Below are 20,307 nucleotides of genomic sequence, written 5' to 3'. Positions count from 1 at the left end.
TTATTTCTTCTCTAGTAGCTTTTTAGGAGAAAATCAGGATGTAGACTGACAGTAGAACTTAGGTGGAATTTACTCTGCTTGAAATTTCAGGTGACAACTAAAATATTCACCAGTGCACACTGAGCACAAAGGCCACTTTTTATGCCAGGCACAATAATCTTTGTGACACATTACAGGCAAATTACCATGCTGAACTTTTTTAGCAAAGCGGTGTTTTGCTAAGATGAATATTAAATGACCAGAAAGAGAATATTCCACTTAAAAAGTCAGAACTATACCCATTGGAAATGCATCTGTTTATGGCAAAATCCCCCATGTTCTTAGGACTTTCCATATTGAAATAAAAAGTTAAATTAGCTCATTAGTGTATCTCACCCTCAGGACTGAGAAAGAAAAATTGAGTGAAGATTTATCCAGCTTACACCCTGCAACACTGTGAGATTTAAACATATTTCTGTTTTGGGTATCTGGAGCCTAAGCCTGTGAATCATTTAATATGACATTGCTGTTTACATCACTTGTCCACAATGCCTTACTTTATAAGATAAAAGCTTTTCAAATATAAATGAAACTTCACATTGCAGGCATAGGAAAATGATTATATTGGCTACCTGTTACAGGAAAAAAAAAAGCTGCAGTATTTTTAAACAGTTATGTCCCTAAATGTCATGTGTTGCCCTGTGATTGAATGTTCTGCATTTCTATAAACATTTTCTGCTGTCTGTGCTTACTTTTTATTTTTAAATTTCTGTAAAAAAGATTGTCACTGTTTAGTTCAGACTGCTATATAACTACATATACTCAAGGTGCTAGCAGAAAACCAAACAATATTAGTCATGCACCTGACAGGATGACACCTGCTTCCTGAGTACTGTAAGCCACTACAGAGAACATACAGATAAATATTTGACAGTACTGTGTTCATAAACCACTTGCATACTTGTAGAAACCTAAACGACAGAAATTAAAACATGAAGTAGCGACACATCTTGAAAGAGAAAAAGAAAGAAAACTCTTCCACATGGAAGGAGGTTTTATATACAATTGTTGCTGCATTTTTGCCTCTGGTTGTCTATAAACCCCTTCAATTTTCTGCAGATATTTATGTTTCAGTAGTTATCCTGCAAGAAACCTTCTTTCTTCCTACAAAAATCCTATAAAGGAGACAAAATTTCTGCCTATTTTCTAAGTGTTCCTATGATCATTCATTCTGAGTCATGATTTTACTCTCAAGTCAGGCAAGCGCAGAAAATGAGCAGCAAAGAAAGAAAAGCTTCATAAGTGGAAATGGTATGGAAAATCAGAAAGCATAAGATGATGATGTATATCATGATGGTATAAGCAAACAGAAAATACATTCAAGTTCACTGATGCTGTTTGTTAATTTATGGATTACTCTGAATACAAAAAGCTATCAATTTCATATGACCATTAAAGTCTTCAGAAAGATTAAAGTTGGATACATAGTTCTCGTACTTTTCTAAAGACATACTTTTTGTCTTCCTATTTATTCTAATATGAAAATCACTATGACATAGAATTCCATCTCTACCACATACACTCTAAGAATTATTTTTTTTTAACTGATAAGAAAAATCAGCCAAAGACTGTAGCATAATAGTACTATATTTCTATTCCAGATAAATGCAGGGAGAATTCGAGAGAAAGTCATTGTGATACGGCAGCTGCTGCAATATTCACTTTAGCCATTTAAAAATTAAATTATGTTTACTATGTTACACACATCAGTTGCTTTCTTTCTGCTCCTAATTAAATACTATAGCATTCTGCCACTGATATGGGCCTTTTCAGGGACTAAAAGTAGAAAGATATTTTGTGTCCAGACAGGCAACTATGTGGAAAAAATACCTAAATTAACAATTACTCTGTTAACTGTTCTGAGAACTAATTAAAAAAACCCTCATAAATATTTCTAAAAATTTCATAATCTAAAAGACCATATTTAGTAACAACTGTTTAAAAAACCCCATAGGATCATAGAATAGTTTGGATTGAAAGGGAGGGATTGAAATCTCCATGTTTTCCATGTCTTCTCCACTAGAAAATAGTATTGACCTATGAACAGATGTCATTAGTTGCCTGCATGCCTTCTCAGCAGTGAAGGTTACAAACCTATGGAGCTGGAGTAACAGGAACTGAGCCAGCAAAACAATGGAAAGAGATCATTGTTCTGTACCTGACACTTTTTAGATCATGCCTGGGATACTGAATCCCTTTTTGGATCCAAATAGAACATTGATACATCTCAGCAATTCCAGCAGAGGACCATCTAAATGTTCATGATATTGAAGCACACACCCTGTGCGACAGACTGGGGAAGCTGGCTTGTTCAGCCTAAGGAGGCTTGGGGCTGGGAGGAACCTAGCAGCACTTGCCAGTGTCTGAGAACAGCTTATCACAGGCTACCCAGAGAAGTTGTGGAATTTTCTGCCTTGGAAATTTTAAGACCTGTGTACATAAAGCCTTGATTTGGATGGTCTTTTTTCATAACTGACCCTCCTTTGAGAAACAACCTGATGCTAGATTCCTTCTTCCTCAAGTCCCTTTCAACCTGAAGGGTGCTAAGATTCTTAGACATTGGAATGACTTTGGCAGAAAGCATGCATACAATATATATTCTTGAAACATTCAACTCTCTGCATTTCTAAGGCATATCTGAACACCAATAGTTCTTCTGGTCTTTTTTCCATACTCAGAATTTAGTTGCCATGGTAACATATGTCTTAGAGGCTCTCTCCAGTGATATTCCCATTTCTATAGACTAAAAGCAGCTACTACCTTTTTTCAAAGGTTTATATAATACTTACCCCCTCTGAAATAAATATATTCAATGGCACACTTGTGTTTCTGAACTAAAAAGATACATACTTTAATTCCTAATTATTCACTTAAAATCCAAACCCATGGGTATAATGACTCAGTTTCTGAGGGCAGCAGAATTAATTCATTCTGTAGTCATGGTGTACTGCCAGCCTAAAGCAAATGCTCCTGGAATTTTTTTCTATTTGGTGGGAGCATGAGATCAAGGGAGTTTTCAAACAAGCAAACAGCAGGAAAACAGGCAGTGACTACAGTTCCATCAGTTGTGGCAGACATTCTGTTAACAAAAAAAATTTCTTGCTTCCATAAAGATTAAATACTAAGACTTTTTGCTGTTGTCTATGTTTATATATGATTTGATTTCTGTACAAAACATAGATTTCCTGATGCTGAATAAAGAGACCACGGTCATCATCTTTAGCACTGCATAATATAGAACATGTTCCAGACCCTTGCCAAGGCTGTAGATGCCACAGAGTGAAACTTCACCTCCCCACTCCAAGGGGCAGCTTCCCTTGGCTTCCTATGACCTGCAATAGACATGGCTGCAACTCAAAACCCTTGTTCTTCTAGGCAGTACACAAAAAAAAGGAAAAATGACATGCTGCTAGCATTTCTGTCTCTAGGCAATGCAGGTAGTCTCCTCTGTGAGAAGATACCCCAGACTCTGATCTTTATTACTGTTATTTTTGTAAAGCAAGCTATTAATCTTGGTTGTACTATACATGCAGGGAAACTGAGAAAGAAAGATGAGATTCTGAACCTCTAGCTGTACAATTCAATACCACATAAATCATTAAATGCCTATTAATTTTGAATTATGTAATGTTTGGGTTATTTTTTTAATTTGCTCTACACACTTGCTGATTACACAGTTATCATTTCTTGGCAACCAAAAGTTTAATTCACCTAACACACCATTTAATAAAGAGACTTATTAAAAATCTTCTGCACAAGAATAAACAATAGCATAGCATTTATTATAGGAATTCAGTTTTTTTCACTAACTGGAAAAAGATGGTACAATGCATCAATTGAAGGATATATAATTGAAGGATAACAATTGAAGCATATCAGAAAACAGTACGATAGAAAGACAGAGAAACTATCCATTCCAGTTAGCATATTCTTCTCTTCATCTTTTATATGGCCAAAGCCTTGCTGCTAAAAACTGCTACTTAAGTTTAAAATGCCATGAAAATGATAGCATTACATTTTCATGTACCTATTTAAAGAAATCTGAGTACTGCTTGTTTTTCTACTTGAAATGCAAAATTTAATAGAATATTAACAACACCAAACTCAAATGAGTGTGGAAAGTTGCCAACCACACTTACTCAACTTGTTTCCCACAGTGAGAACAATGCTGGACTTGCATTATGCATAACATCTACAGCTTGCATATGCACAAAACACTACTTTTGTTGGGTTAGGGATTTGCCTGGATAGCTGATGTCAAATTCTTTGGAGTTTTACAACCATCATAACAATGCCATGGGCCAAAACCAAACCACACAGAATAGAAATTGGCAGCTATAAAAGAGCTTTCAAATCTCACTTGGCAGCTCTTAATAGGGGGAAGGCACTGAGCTCCTAGAAATACATATCTACATACATGGTCTCTGTTTGCAAGCCAATACTCACCTGGGATTTCAGCCTTTGATCACTGGTACTCTGAACTTCAGAAATCTTTATTTCTCTGTCACAGAGCATACAAATTAAGTCCCTGACTGCACAGTCTAAATTTACAAAGACCATTATCCCATTAAGACAAGGTTTTCTATGCCTGATTTTATGAAACAAACATCCCAAACATTAATAGTCAGAGAATATGAGGTTGGCAAGAATATTTTTCTTTTCACCTGTGAAAAATCCGGCTCTCCTATTTCCTAGGTCTCTACATCAGCCAAAATTTTCATCTTGATATGTATACACACATTTACAGTAGAAACAGCCCAATGAACTTCAATCCAAATCTAAACACATTCATAAATCCAGCCTTGTAAATCAATATTCAGGTTGCTATACCTTTATTACACCCTCCATCTTTAAGTAAAAACTAGCAGTAATTGTATAGCAGAAAGGAAGCGGGGCTGACTTGACATGATGATTTTCTTCAAAGAAATTGTTTTCAGAATTAAGTGGATAACAGTAACTGCACCTACTTAACCATAAGTGAGACTGCAATTAAATTCTATTATAAAATAAGTATATAACTTTAATCTTATAATTTGACTGTTACTACTATTATGCCTCTGAAAAGTATTATTTTCTGCAATTGCACTCTGTATCTTGACATATAATTCACACATTTAATTTTTAACATGCCTGTTATACTGAAGTAAGAAGCCAAGTGACAACTACTAAACTAGCCCCCTAATTAATGTCATTTCCAAATGTCATACATTCTAAAGAAAATAACTGCTCAGCAAAAATTTCACCGTGGCCCCTAATTTAGAGAAAAATAAATCCTCCTACCGTATTGATCCAATCATGTAGGGCTGTGCCAGCTGCACCACAATGGCTCCACTCCCAAGCTGGTGGCACGTGTATCCAGAATCCCAATCGTAGTTCTTTGTGTCTCCATTCAACAAGGCATTGCGACTGCGGCTTACACCCTCAATCACACTGGCACAGTCTGCAATTGTTGCCACATTTTCAGTGGGAACTGTAAATTAAAAACACAAAGATGACAGACAGACATTCAGAAAACAGTTCAGATGCCAGTGGTCTTTAGTGCTGGAGAAGAACTGGTAAAAAAAAAAAAAAAAAAAAATACAATCAACAGAAGGAAATTTAACTCACATAAAATAACTATGAACAAGTGGTACAGATACTTTTTATACCACTGATTCCAGAATAGCTTGGTAAATTAACAGATGGATTTCAGTATTGGTGATATGAAAGCACTCTTTTAACACAATTGGGAAAAAAATATCTTGTCCAGCAAAACTTCAGAAATTTTGAAATAATTTCTTCCTATTTTCATGACGAATCCTCCCTCTACTATAACATTAAAAAATGACTAGAATATAGCTATGAGAAATTTCAGAGATAACTGTATGAGTTTTCAGCATGCAAAAAAAGAGATAATTTTCCATGAAAAGCTAGAATTCTGTGATTTCACTGTGCTATTGGTGTCAGAAGCATAATCTTAAGAAAGCCACTAACCAACCAAAACACCTTAAAGAACATATGGGAAGAAGCTGTAAGATCATTGCAAAGCAGTAATCCAAGGCAGTGGAAAAACAACCAGTTTTGGAAAAGCTACTGCATTACCAAATATACTATCATCTCTGTCTGCTCATAAAAAATTACTAAAATCACCACTTCACTATTCTAGAAATCTCCTGATTCCCCAATTACTGAAAAGAGGCACTCAACAATTCCTAGATTCTTATGGGAGAGCAGGTGTTAGACATTAGAAGTACTTCACTGGGAACAATCTCAATAAAGCAAAGCCTAACACTGCGAACTAAGAGTACTGGCATTGAATTAAAATTTGTCTAGACTTCCTTTTCTTCCTCTCCTCCCTGGGAGCAAAGGAACTTATTTGTGTATTCATTTTATATAAACGTTAAAGCATCTTTTACATAGAGCTGGTTTGTTTTTTTTTAATAGGAAGAGGAAGCTATTCCAATCTTGGCAAAAAAGAAAATGAGTAGAAGAGTCAAAATCAATGCTTATATTGAGGCTCCATGGCACATTCCAGACACACTCTGAGCTAAGTGATTAATTGAATGTAGTGCAGCTCAGTTCGTGCAATATTTGGCCTGTGTGCCCTCTGAGCATCATCCCGCTCCTCACATTTAGATTTCTGCACTAATCCATGATCTTCCTAAGAAGATGTTACCCTGATTAAGCAAACTCCTTAAAAACTTTACAGAAATTGTCTTGGTGTGGTTTTAACATAATTCTGTGGTCTTCCCTACAACAGCTAATTAGAAAGTGACTCCGACTAATTGAAGTGCGCAGAAAGTGTGATCCTGTTCCTTTTCCCCAGGGGGTCTGCCACTCCCTATTTTGAATGTTTATTATCTTTTATATACGCATGATAAATTTATTAAAAGTACCATCTGATGGGGACTCTTCTGTATTTTCAAGTCTTTTGGTTGTCTTTCTTCTTCCCATTAGAATATCCGCTTCCATTTAGGTCACTTATTTACAAACAGAAACTGTCAAAACCAACAGTCTTGTTTCTATTTTCGTTTCCTTTTTCTTTTTTAAATCTACCAGCTATCCAGCTCTTACATGTTGTCAGAGAAAAGAGAAGATTACAAATACAATTTTTTTTTCCTACTGTTCATACAACAGTTTTGGGCTGAAAAGTCTGATTTGCTTTTATGGAACAGGAAAGACCATGTGTTAGCAAAGCAAACACATTCTGTAAGCAAATAAAAGGAGAAGATGATTGAGGTTACAGGACAGCAGCATCAAACAGTTATTAAAACTTTCTTTCTTGTCTCTTTGTCTTATGCTGCAAGAGATCTTCCAAGATAAAAATGTACCAGAAGTGTGTTGTAGCCTCAGTCATTTATCACTCCTTAAGCTTGTTTCTCTTTGTCTTTTTAGCATACCTAATTTTTCACAAGAATTTTTTTTTCCCCTGAAGCACTCTGAAAAAAAAGTAATTGCTGCTGCTGCAAAGTAGCTTCCATATCTGAGTGTAGACTACTTCCTTTTATCTCTCATTCTGGACAGGTCAGCTTTTGCTTTCTGTCCTTCCACTGTGACTTCATTACAATGTGTGTGGGTGGGAATATGAAAGAAAATCCTCAAATAACTTTTTGCAACACAGAAAGGAACAGAACAAAGTGGGTATTTGTACTGGTTTACAAAACCAGCCATTAGTAAACCTTAAAGAAATTATGAAAATAAACATACATGGAGACAGCAGATCTATTACATAGTCTTATTTTATAGGAAAGCATCAATTTAAAGCATTATGGACTGTTGAATATATTTATACTGCACTCTAGGCAATAGTCAAAAGTTCTTTGCTTATGTGTCATCATTGCAACAAAACTGTTCATTTTAGGGAATTCTCTTAAGACACAAAACTATCATTGTGAAGAAAACTATAAACAAGCAATTACACTAGAAGCAGCATAATTTTATTTTAGTTAGTATGAAGGAGTGATTTTCCTCTCATGATTATATCTGTTAAAAGCTTATCTTCCAATAGTTCAATTTTTAACTATAAAATTGCATTCCTTCTCTAATTGAAAACTACTAAACTGACAAAAGTTTCCTTCCTGGCTGGTAGGAAAATAGAAAGCTGAGACTAAAGAAAAAGAGAATTAAGTATGCAAGGATTATTTCAGAGTTTGATCATATTGTATTAAAGAATTAAAGGGGTAAAAGGCATTTTGCTCTCATTATTTTCCACATGCCAAAAGATTTGTTAAATCTAATCTTTATTCAATATATGAATTTGCCCTTGTTTATTTGCTACATGGTAGAAAAAATAAGAAATCTACAGACTTTTCAGTTAATTAAAAGTACAGCCACATGTCCTGTCTTTCATTCAACATACTCTTTCTTATTTTCTTGAGTTGAAACTTGCTGATGAAATTATTATATTTAATTTGAATCTTCAATTAAATTATTCAAAGAAATCAAGAGCTAAAAAAATATCAACTTCAAACAAATATCAACAGTATCTTCACCTGTTTCAGTGAAAAGCCTTCTGCAAGCCATATTTAGCTGGAAAAGAAAACCCCACTAATATGTGTTTTTGTCCAACTGTCAGAAATTATATTAGAAAAACTTCAGAGAAGGCTGATTTTTCACTTGATACTTGCTACAGTTTGTGATTCCTAATCCAATAAATTAGAACAAAACCATTCAAGTCACTAGAATTGGCCATACTTTTCATTGTCAACTAATTGGCTGCTACAGGGCTCTTTCATTAAACATTGTGTCTGCAGAGGGCTGTCAGAAATATCAGTTGTTTTAGGAAGTGTGCATCCCTCCTTGTGGCACTGGAAACAGACAGAAAAGGATTAAAAAAAAAAAAGAACTGGAACCACATGAACAGATCTCTCTCAAAACCAACCTTGTGGCTATCCTTTCTTGCAGAAAGGGGAAAAAAATCCTGCAGTACTTAGATTGTCTTCAATTTTTCATAATTTCCTAAAGCTATGTCTGCAGCAGAGCTGAATTATACTGCTGGGTAAGCCTGCATTGTTTCGGAAAATGTGACCCTTTTCAAAAAGGAATAAACAAAATATGATAGCTTTGTGTGGAGTCAACAATAAACTAGACAAAACCCAGCATCTTTCACTGCTTCCTTGGGGAGAGACAAAGTCATCTTTTACGAAGCTGAACCACACACTAGGAAACTGATATGACTGGTTTCTCCCTGTTACACATTGAGTTTTGTTTGTTCTTTTTCTTTTTCTAAATAACTGCCAGAGTAAAAGACAAGTGAATATTTATTTGTATCATTTTATCCCTTTTTAAACAAGTTCTCCTAAGGCATTGAACAGCACACAAATGAAGGTTCATGATGATTCCTAAGAACTGAACAGCATTCCTCAGAGGGTGACCAAAGGACATTCCAATGTTTTTACATCCATCTTCTGCTCTTCACTCATTATTCACTGTTCTCTCTTTCATGTGCATTGTACACATTACAAGACAGCCTGATAGACTGAGATAGACCACAGACCAACACTGCTTCATGGAAAAACCATCCACACTGCACTCCCAATGCCCTTCACCAGGCTCAAAATCAGAAAGACGGTTGGTCGAGCCCACATAATCCTTGACTGCCCCTTAGCACTGAGTATTGATTAAAGGACACTGAGATTATGATTTTTTTTCCATTTGAGGCAGAAAAGAGGAATTTTTTTCCTCTACTAAGGCATGGAAAAAACTCCAAGAAACCTAAAGAGGCCTTGCACAGAAGCAGCTCTTTAACTCTTGTAACTTTTTGCCACTGGGCAGATTAGAACATTTTACAATACACTGCATGACACCAGGTACTGCTTCCAAAGCAGTATATCTCTTACTTGAGAAAATAATCTTTTCTTTTGAATTCTAGATTATATAGTAATGGCTTAAGACCATTCACAACTTCATAAGCAGAAGTTCATTATAAGCAAGCACTATGATTGTCAGATTAAAGAATATTTGCATCCTTTTTAAACAAAAGAGTTATGTTAATATCATGAATTTAATATGGAAAACTGCTAACTTACACACTTAGAAATAATACTATGCCAAAAAGAAAAATACATCTCAACCTTAACATCTGCATTAGGGAAATAATTTCATATGATTACATTCCTTTCTGTCACCTCATTTCACAAGACAACAAACTGTAAACCAACACTTAAACACTGGGTAGTGCTATGAAGAGCATTTTCTGCTACTTTTGCTTCAAAAGTGCTACTCAGCTACCATTGTGTTGTGTTAGTACCACATCCAGTATTGTATAAAGTAACTGTATAAATCACCTTCCATATTGACTTTTAATTGTAATATGTAAAATTAGTAATTTTTCAGTAAAACCTTGTAAACAAAAACACAACAACATAAAATTGTTGTTATAATGAAGCAACACTTCATTTTTATTATTTGTTTACCAGCCTTCTAATCTTCACTGTATGGTGATGGCCATCACATAGATATTATGCACCAGTAGTAATATATCTGATAAATTACACTCTTCACATACACAGCTCTCTGATCAAGTTGAGTATCTTTCACAAAAATTAAATAAATAATTTCTCAAGTCTCTATAACATCTCTAACCAAATACCTCAGAGGCCTCATTTCTTTGGAATGAGTTTTCAAATGACAAATCTTCACATCTTATCTTTAGTGTTGTTTTGGTAGAAGTAGGGGGTCACTAAGTCTTTTTGAAAGGACCTTATGGCCTTCTAGGGCTGACCAATACTTCATTTTTTAAATAAAACAGAGTACAGAAACAGCAGCTGTGTTTTTTCTAGGCTAATTTAATAAATACCACATTTAATAACATATGGGATAAGCAATGAACTCAATGAACTGCTTTTCAAGGGTTTAAGATGAAAGTTTCTCTACTCAGTCAAGCTTAAAAGCAATCTGCTCTGATTACTGCACTTTCTTATATTTCGTTGATTTTTCCTAACTGCTTTCAATTAATTTTATCCTATCTGGTCATTTCAGAAGCAGAAACAAATATTACAAATCCTCAACACAGTAATAAAATCAATCTGTGCCAACCCACTGGCACTCAAACTGAGTTTTTACACAGGTAGACCTCGGACTTGCAGTCTGCTTGATTGCAGAAGCGATACAATATAGCACCTTATGGTAATCACCACACTGAAAAAAAGCATTGAAGAGATATAATATCTCTTTGTTGGATCAAAGTTGCTGAGAATGTTTTTAAATAGGCAATACTGATGGCCAAAAATTCTGATGGACAGTCAGAGGTGTCCATGCTCCATTTCACAACTGGACTGGCCTCAACTAGTCCCCAGATCTTTCAATTTTCTATCTTTCTCACCAGAAACTCTGCAGGGTCATGTATACAACTGCTGGTGCCTCACTGACAGTTGGAAGACTATCCACACCCCACTTTCAATTAACTGCTCCTCAAATTCTTACTTTTAACTTTCTACCAATTGAATTGACTAATATCCCTTAAATATAAAAACCTGTGTAAACCTACAGGCCCCTCTCTTTCCTTCCTGTTGATCACTTGAAATGACTTACACATATAACATCTTGACTGACCCACACTGAAGAACAGCAAAGCTGCCCTTGATTAACAATCACCATTACCACCAGAAACCCTCAGTATTATGCTGCCAAATGCTATTCACCTGTAAGATTCTACAAAACCATTCTCTCAAACAGAGAATTTTTAATAAATCCATATAAAGTCTCCATCCCTTAGATTACCTTTGGAACTTAAGAAATGATAAAAGATATCAGTTTGTCTCACCAGAATGATCACTCAACCAGTAAAAATAATTGAGTCTATGAAAGATGAGTCACTTTCAGTATAAGTTCACTTACACAAACATGCATGGATTTACTGCCTCGCCTACTTATGATCAAACAATCTTTGTGTTAACACTCAAAATTATTTAAGTCCAAAATTGAGTGTTTACTAAATAAGTTTGATCATCTGAAATCAAATACATACAAATATTTGTACACACTAACTGATTTTGTATGAAGTTTTTAAAAACTCATGGCTGGCAGTGCTAACTATGAAATTCAGCTCAATGGTTTTATCAAATCTGAGATACTTTGTTTCTCTGCTAAATAGCTTACTGAAGGGAGATACTTTCTTTTAACACGGTTCTTCCTTACTGCTTATTCTATTTTGAAGTCAATAGCAATTGCATTGCTGCTTGCACGCTGCCTAAAACAAAGGGAAGGCTTTTGATTTGCCCTTGTATAATGCATGGGGAACAGGCTGGAGAAATTGGATCTTGGTTTTTCACAGCTAAATTTATAGCTTTCTGAGAGAAAAATTTGAAGTGAATATGTCTTACTAAAAAATGTTCCTTCTCCTCCTATTTTGAAAACTGTTTTCCCTTCCATCTGTCATGGGTACATATTTAAAATTTAAATATATGTTTAAAACCAGCATGAACTCTGAGAATTTTGCTGAAATTCTTGATTTTATGCCATAAGTAATAAATTGTGGGAAATCTGCCCTAGACAACTACTCAACACTCTCTCTCCAATGAACTTCAGGATCTGACTTTTGTGAGTTTATATGGAAGAAAGCACAGAAACCACCCCATTTTAACGATTTAAAAAAATCAATATTAAATCTTTCTGTGACACATTTGATCATTCAGTACCATTGATCTTTAGGGGATTTTACCTTAAGTAACATAAAGGTACTTAAATCAGTGCTGTATAAGCTGCCCAGAGCTAAGAGTGCTCCATCAGCATGATGTTCTGAGAATAACAGCAGCATAGCTGATATAATGTTCTGCCATGGCTAAGCATGTCTATGACTCTTTGGGGGGAAATAAACACATGAGAGTTTACTTTCAGCAGTTGTAACCAGGCTGTATAAGAGGCCCTAAATGTCCAAATCCATCATCACTACAATAAATAGCTGTGCTTAGTCCATTCTTGTATAAGAACTCAGGCTAACCTACTGGGAGGCATGAGCAACCATACTGTGACAGGCAAAGAAAAATCACATTGCCAGCACTGACTGACTCAGCTACAAGTGGCTTTGTCAGCAGCGGTTGATTTGAATTTCAGCATTCCCGCAGCATCATTAATTAATCCAGAGTACAGGAATTTCATGGAAGTTGTAAGGATTAGCCAATTAATTCTATGCTTACAATACTGTTTAACTCAATTTAGAGATTTCTGGATGGAAACAGAAGTAGAGTGCAGTAATGGCCAGCTTTAAAAGTGTTTACACCAGTTCATAAGAAAGGAAAATGGTTTTATCTCTTACCTATCAGACCTTTCTCAAGGGTAAAGGATTTGTTCGTGAACATGCATTCAAATGCCACAATATGGAAAACTTTGTTCACTGTGTTGTGGGTCCCAACAATTCGAATATACCTATAGGGAAACAAAAAATGGTAAACAGCACAAGTTAAACATGACCAACTTCTGTGCACTTAAATATAATTGATTCAGTTAGACTATAACATGCAGACCCATAAGAACTGAGTAATTGCTTAAAAAAAAGAAAAAGGAGTAAAAAAGAATATCAATTTCATAGCAGGTTTGCATCTAGTCCAGCATTTCATGCTGGCTCCAGTGCAATTTAAGAAGAAAAAAAATTCTTTAAAGAGACGTGGAATCTGTTAAAAATGTTTCTGGATTAATTTGCCAAGAAAAGCAAAATTAGGGACCTTCTGTTTCTGAAATGGTCTGTTAGTGCAAATACATGTTCATGGAGGTTTTAAATACTAATACTAATAATAACAGTAATAATAATAACAACAAGAACAACAGTAAAAATCATCCTTTTATGAACAAATTTTCAGCACTGTGAAAAATGTCATACAGCCAGGATGAACGCAAAAAAGGAGTCAGGCTTTTCTTCCAATGCCAAAAATCAATTCCATTTTATTAAGACTGTTTCTAATTCTAACACTGGATGTACAGGATATCAATCTCTGTTGGTGTATCTTTTATTAATAATGAAAAAAACCTCATTCAAATATTATGAAACAAAGCTATTCTGGGTTTCATGCCTGGTGGTATAACTCACATTTCCACACCTCAATTGCAAATCAAATAGAGCTGCTCTCAAACATTGTGACCTATTCACCTGCTGCATTACCCTGGAGGTTTCACCTTCCATAAACAACCACTAACCTTGATTCAGTCTGATCCTGCATTTTCTGTAGAGATCCAACAGTTCTTACTGTAAATTTTGAAAAATCTCAAAAGGACTATAGTACACCTCTCAACAAATGCTGAGCAAGCAACCAGAAAACTACCTAAACCAAATATCAATTACTTCACAAGATGGGTTAGCCACACTTACAGAAAGCTTTGTATGAATTTAACTCATTTCAATTATCAACTATCAGAATGTATGAATCTTAGTCTGTCTTTCATTTACATGGTATAATTATATTGGCCATTCACCAACAGCATCATTGTGGCTTGTGTTCTTCATCAGATCAAGTTGAGAAGATACACAGTATATTTTCTAAGATTTTCTTTTAAAAAATAAAACAACCATCATAGCTATTTACTGTTTCCAAATTTCATTTAAAAATTATTTAAATAATCATAATTGGGAACAAAGAATTCTATGCTATTGCCTAATTAATATTAACGCACAGATCAATCAATTATCACAGTAGCAAATGTCCTGAAAGTCATTCTACATAGAAAAACCAAAGTTGCAAAAGTGGAGAAAATATTTATTATTCACGAAGAAGATGAACCTGTGTTTTAAGAGTAAAGCAGAACTTAGCCCTTATGCTGTAGCTGTGCCAAGTGCCTGTGAAGAGTATTGCAGGATTCTTGGTTGACAGGCAGGGAAACAGGAGGTGTTTCCCCAGACCTGCCCATGTGAACCAGCTGACGTTTTCTTATGAACTCACGACTGTTGTGTTGTGTTGGTATGTTCTGTTCCCCCCATGTTTTGTAATGGTTCTTCCCTGGTTCTCCCTCCCCTCCCTGTACTTGTCCGTTACTCTGGTTCCTCCCCAGTTTCTCTGGAGATTTTCTTTGGAGATGGAGGTATCTTTTTCTAAACCCCTCCCCAGTGCCCTGCCAGTCACTCTCTGCCACCACCTTTTTCTCTGGAAACTTCTGTCTAGGGCACGGAATGATTGGTTCAGGGGCCGGGGCCCCTCCTCCAAGTTGTTATCATTGGTATTTCCCTTATGTCAATTTCCTGTACCCCACTCCCCTCTGCACTCCTATTCACCCGAAGACAGGCTCCTCCCCTGTAACCCTCTCCCTTTATAAGTTGCTGTAATCCCTCCCATGTTCTCTTCTCCTGGCTTCCCTGGGAGCTTGAGTAAACCTGGACTTGCCCCAACTGGAGAGCGCTCTCTTATTTCCTGCCAGTTGTAGCCAGAGGCGGCTCGTCCTCCTGCAAGGAAGCATCACTGCTATAAGGCAGGGTGCTCTCCTTAGGCACAGTCCCAAAGACCAAGAGTGGGACAGTGCCCCCCGAGCTGCAAGTGGTGCTGGCCAGCTTGCCGGGACGCTCGAGAAGGCCGACCCTTCTTCTCTCTCGCCATGCTGCTTCACACGACCACAGTTCAAACCCTAAACACACAGGGAATGTCCAAAATTTGACAGTGGTAACTGATCTTGTTCCCTCCAGCCTCAGAAGCACAGAATTCAATTAAACACAGGAATAATTCTGGAATATTTTCAAGTGCACATGGAGCCTGGCTTGCCATAGACACTCCCTTGACTCTCCCAGGCAAGGAAGATATTGATTGAGTCGTGCTGTTTGGACAAAACGCACAGTCAAACCACCAGAGTGTTACTAATGGAGATGTACTTTGACACCCTTCAGTTACGCTTCCCTGCATTAAAGAGCTTAGAGAATAAACAAAGTAACAAGATTAATAGGAACACAAGAAACTGCTTCATAATTAGCTTTAAAAGCTAATTTACTTAGATTTTTTGTGTTATAAAATTGTATCATTAGATCAAACTTCTTGATTGTTTGTTCAGAGCAACTGGAAGTTGTTCAAATTCCTGTCAGCAACAAAGCAGGTTCACGTGACACAAAGTTATCTATGAATCTTTGTGTGATTGCAGAGTAAAAGAATCACAGTCCAATGCCTAGACTAGCTCCCCTGTTTATGGATGTTAGACTCAACTGATGAGACTGGAAGACAGAAAAAAACCCCTGAATCATTCTTTAAAGAAAAAAACCTTGATCAATTTGTGGGGTTTAAACGGACTTCCCTAGCAGGTAAACAGGAATGCAACATGAAAATTTTCCCCCTTACTTTTATTTTCTGGCCCTTTTTGAGAATAATGGATACTGATAATATATAAGTGCTCTAGAGTTTCATTCATATGTCAAAGACTTCTCTAGCCACATAGAGTCAAGCTACACATGACCTTAAAATCCTTACAACAGGAATATCAGAAAAATCTGGTTGGTGTTTTTTTTTCCCCCCACTACCAAGAAAATTGTTTTGACTATAGGGAAACAGCATGTTCGACTGGATCTTGGTAGCATTTTAAAGGACTGAAATTTGACCTGGGCTGATTAATTAGGCACCTACATGGCAACATCTCTCATTATCCCCCATTCTTCCAAGAGCAATTATTCTCCTTCATATGAAATTACAATATTTGTACTCTGATGTGACTACATATCTGAACAACTAAATTATGTTTTACTTCTGCTCTTTACATCTGTAAAGCTGACACATATAATTCAGATCACAGCAGCTGCAGATCACACCACTGATTCTGCTGTGGATACCCAAAGGACCACAAACACCAAAGCTCAGCTGCCTACATCATCACAACAGTGCTTAGGAAATATGTGTCAAAGCATGAAAATATGCATACTCTAGGAGTCATTTTAATCCTTCATTATAATAACAGCAGTAAGATACAGACAAACTAAAATATATTAAGCACAAACTCCAATCCCTTGAGACTATTGAGACAGAAGACTAAATAAGGGAAGGGAATGGAAATTAACAGGTATTTTGCACTGATATCCACTCTTCAGTTACTATCAAAGCAACCTAGAATAGCAACAGCAAACTCAATGAACTAAATCTAATCAGTACAAAATGCACTCATGAAATTGGCATTTCATTTTCCTTTATGGAGCATTTGGTATGAGACACCAGTGCCAAAATTAACTACAGACTTTATACCTCTTCTAACTGCTTAGAACCACTGACATTCACATTCCAATCACTGCCACTAAGACGCATGAGGCACAGCCCAACACACAAGGGCATTAAAAGACATTGTGTTTGTTTTTCAGTGGAAAAGGAAACAGTGTTATTCAACACCGCTTAAACTCCATTTATTGACAGCTCCCTAAAACGAATAATCCTTCAGACTCACACAGCTGAATCAACAAACCTGTGGCAAGAAGATAGAAAAAACAAGGAAGAAAAATCTATTGCCAGCATTAAATCATGTGGGAGAACAGTGGACACAAATAAATACATAATATAAATAATTAAGCCAGAACAAACATGAAAACATATCTGTCTTTTGACAGAAGACAAGTTTTCCTGCCCTTAGACAGGCAAGTCTAATAAAGTCTATTTTTATACCAGAGGAAATCCCTGCTGCAAATATTGAAAACAACTGTGACAAATTAAATAAAACACTTACACAAGACAAAATCATTGAACTCCAGTAGAAAAAGTACATCTAACACCTACAGAACCTGGACAGTAACAAACATTTTCACCTTGGAAATACAACTGACGTGAAGCAGTTTGAAAACACAGGATATTTCCCTTTGTAATGTGCCAGAATGTGTATGCAGGTATTTTATGCTGGGGCATTCAAGTGACTAAAAATATTGGTATACAACACTTAAACAGGACATGTAATTGTTTGTGTACCACATGTAAGCAACATGTCAACCAATCAACCAGTGCTTCTCAAAGGATATAACCAAATAACACTGATGTGCTTTGGAACATAAGACTTGCACAATGTGGTAATAGGTTGTGTACTCCATACATAATAATCTGTAAGAACAATAAGTTTACAAATGCTTTGTTCTTTTCTAATGATTTCCCATTTTTATTTCTTTAAAACAAAAAACCCCCAGTTTTGGGTAAACCGGCTTTAACCTCCATCTTCACACTATATGCATCTCTAGTTCCAATGAAGTTCTCAATCTGAACCTGGTTCACCTGGTTTTATTTTGGGTCAGACCTCAACCCAAAACAGCTCAGTTTCCTAGAACCCATCTGGATATGAGCAGAAATCTGCAATCACACCTGTTCTCATAATGGACTTCCACTATAAGAATACAAAATAAAATATGAGAAGATATGAAGATTTGGACGGCATGAAATCTATATTTAAACCATACTCCTGATTTGACTTTGCAGCCAAGCACAACTTAAATATCACCTTGACTTATTTTTATGCCATCTCTACTCAATACATAAAAAGGGACTCTATTAAGTTTAACTGTATAGAAAAAAAATAGTTTTTAAATAGAGAAGAAAGCATTGTTCTTCAGAAAGTCTAGTTCTAAAACAAACTGGACAGGGGGATTCAGAGAACAGACACGAGCTGGCTCTGCACACCTTCCAGGCGGATGTGACACGAAGCCACATTCTTTCCAAAGTGAGCCTCATCTTCAGTAGAACTAATTTTCTTTGAATCACACTACATCCTCATGAGGTTTTATGACTTAGGATCAATTGAGCTTCATTATATAGATACATTGAAGCTTTCACATTTTTAAACATATCAAACAAAAGATAAGAAAATACAGGAAAGTGCTGTTCAGTGAAATCTGAGAATGTTTGCCATTTTCCCCAGCTTCTCTTGCTCCACCAGTCTGTGAATTTATCATGCAATACTTCTTTCTTGCTCCAGTGACACTTCAGTAAATGCTGTCTAGATCTCGACTAGAATCAGACTATAAAAATATGAGAAAGAAATACCTGAAAAGTATTAGAAAAAAGAGAGGAGGATGGAAGGACAGAAGAAAGGAAAAGAATTTAATTGATTTCAATCCGCATCAAGGTAGCTCAACAAAGAAATAACAATACTTTTGACCTGTGCTTAAAAAAGAAAAGAAATTTGAAATTCATCCTATAAAAATGTAATGAAGATACATACAAAAATTTGTATTTAGCTCTGGCATCACAAAAATCTGACAGACAGTGGTAAAGAAGGGTGGATTTAAAAAAAAAAGTCTGAAAATTATTTTAAAAAAGGAGGCAATTATTGAAGAATCCTTTTAATATAAGTGTTGTTTGGATGAATCATTACTAATCAGAAACACAGTAACTCCTGGTATTTGAGCTCACAGGCATAAGAGAATAAGAGAAGACCTCAAAAGGGGGTCACAAATACACATGAAGAATTAAATGTTTAAGGTAAAAAAAGCCCTAACAAACTGACCAACAAACAAATAAACTAAATGCTCGACGACTAAATAAACCACCACTCCTATCCAAACAGTATAACATTTTACCTACAGAAAAATACATCCAAGGATATATGCAAGAAACCTTAGCATCCATTATGTTAAAATTATACTAGAAAACTACTAAACAATACTCAAATGAAAACAGCTAAATATTGGTAACATTAAAATGACTGATTATATATTTTTCATCAATATTTTTATGATTTGAAAACTTGTACCTGCAGATACAACTTCTTATACTTGCAGGTGGTTAGAAAATTGATGCAAAGTATTGCTGGCTCAATTTCAAATCTGCTACTCAGTTTTGGAGTGCTGAAATATGGGGTAATTCATTAAGCAAAGTATGTCTCATACATTTTAAACATTTTGTGTAGCATGTAGTGTTACTACTCAAGTGTGGGCTGGATCTGGGGAAAGAATGCCTTTGTTAACTGAACAAGATTTGGTTCTTTAACTAAAGATATGATCATACAATTATTAAACCCCTGTACTACCAGTGATTTATGGATTTACAAACACCAGCGAACAGTAAGTGTACCACAAGAAATATCAACTTCAATTGTTCAACATTAGGAGCAATGTTTTTAGGAACAAAACCACTAAAAATAAAAAATTACAAGTAATGTCCCATCCAAAGCAGTGGAATGTCAGTTCTGAGTGCTTTGGTGCTCCTTTCTAACATAAAGTGTGCAATACCTGCTCCTGATAACACACAGCTTAGCCAAACTTTTAAACTATGATCATTCTTTAGATGGATTTTAGAAATTATTATTGAAGACTAAAATTCACATGAAATATATATCAAATACTATGAAAGAGTGTTTGTGAAACAAATGTCTGATGTGAGACAGAACAGTGAAAGCATCAACCAATTATTTCTAAATTCACCAAGT

The 20,307-nt window shown here is 35.8% G+C and overlaps 1 protein-coding gene across 2 annotated transcripts in view; it reads right to left on the bottom strand.

Moving 5' to 3' along the window:
- BTBD9 (BTB domain containing 9) overlaps nucleotides 1-20,307 on the bottom strand; it is a 114,429-nt gene that overhangs the window by 31,615 nt on the left and 62,507 nt on the right. For both annotated transcript variants that reach the window (XM_071428354.1, XM_071428364.1), the window contains exons 8-9: nucleotides 13,274-13,383; nucleotides 5,320-5,509 (exon numbers count right to left, since the gene is read on the bottom strand). In XM_071428354.1, coding sequence (XP_071284455.1) covers nucleotides 5,320-5,509; nucleotides 13,274-13,383 — 300 coding nt within the window. The remainder of the gene's footprint in view (nucleotides 1-5,319; nucleotides 5,510-13,273; nucleotides 13,384-20,307) is intronic.

Source organism: Agelaius tricolor, unplaced genomic scaffold, assembly GCF_023055355.1.
Source record: "Agelaius tricolor isolate 1412-34295 unplaced genomic scaffold, bAgeTri1.0.p SCAF_1, whole genome shotgun sequence".
Lineage (NCBI taxonomy): Eukaryota > Metazoa > Chordata > Aves > Passeriformes > Icteridae > Agelaius > Agelaius tricolor.
This window is presented reverse-complemented; position numbering and strand designations above follow the sequence as displayed.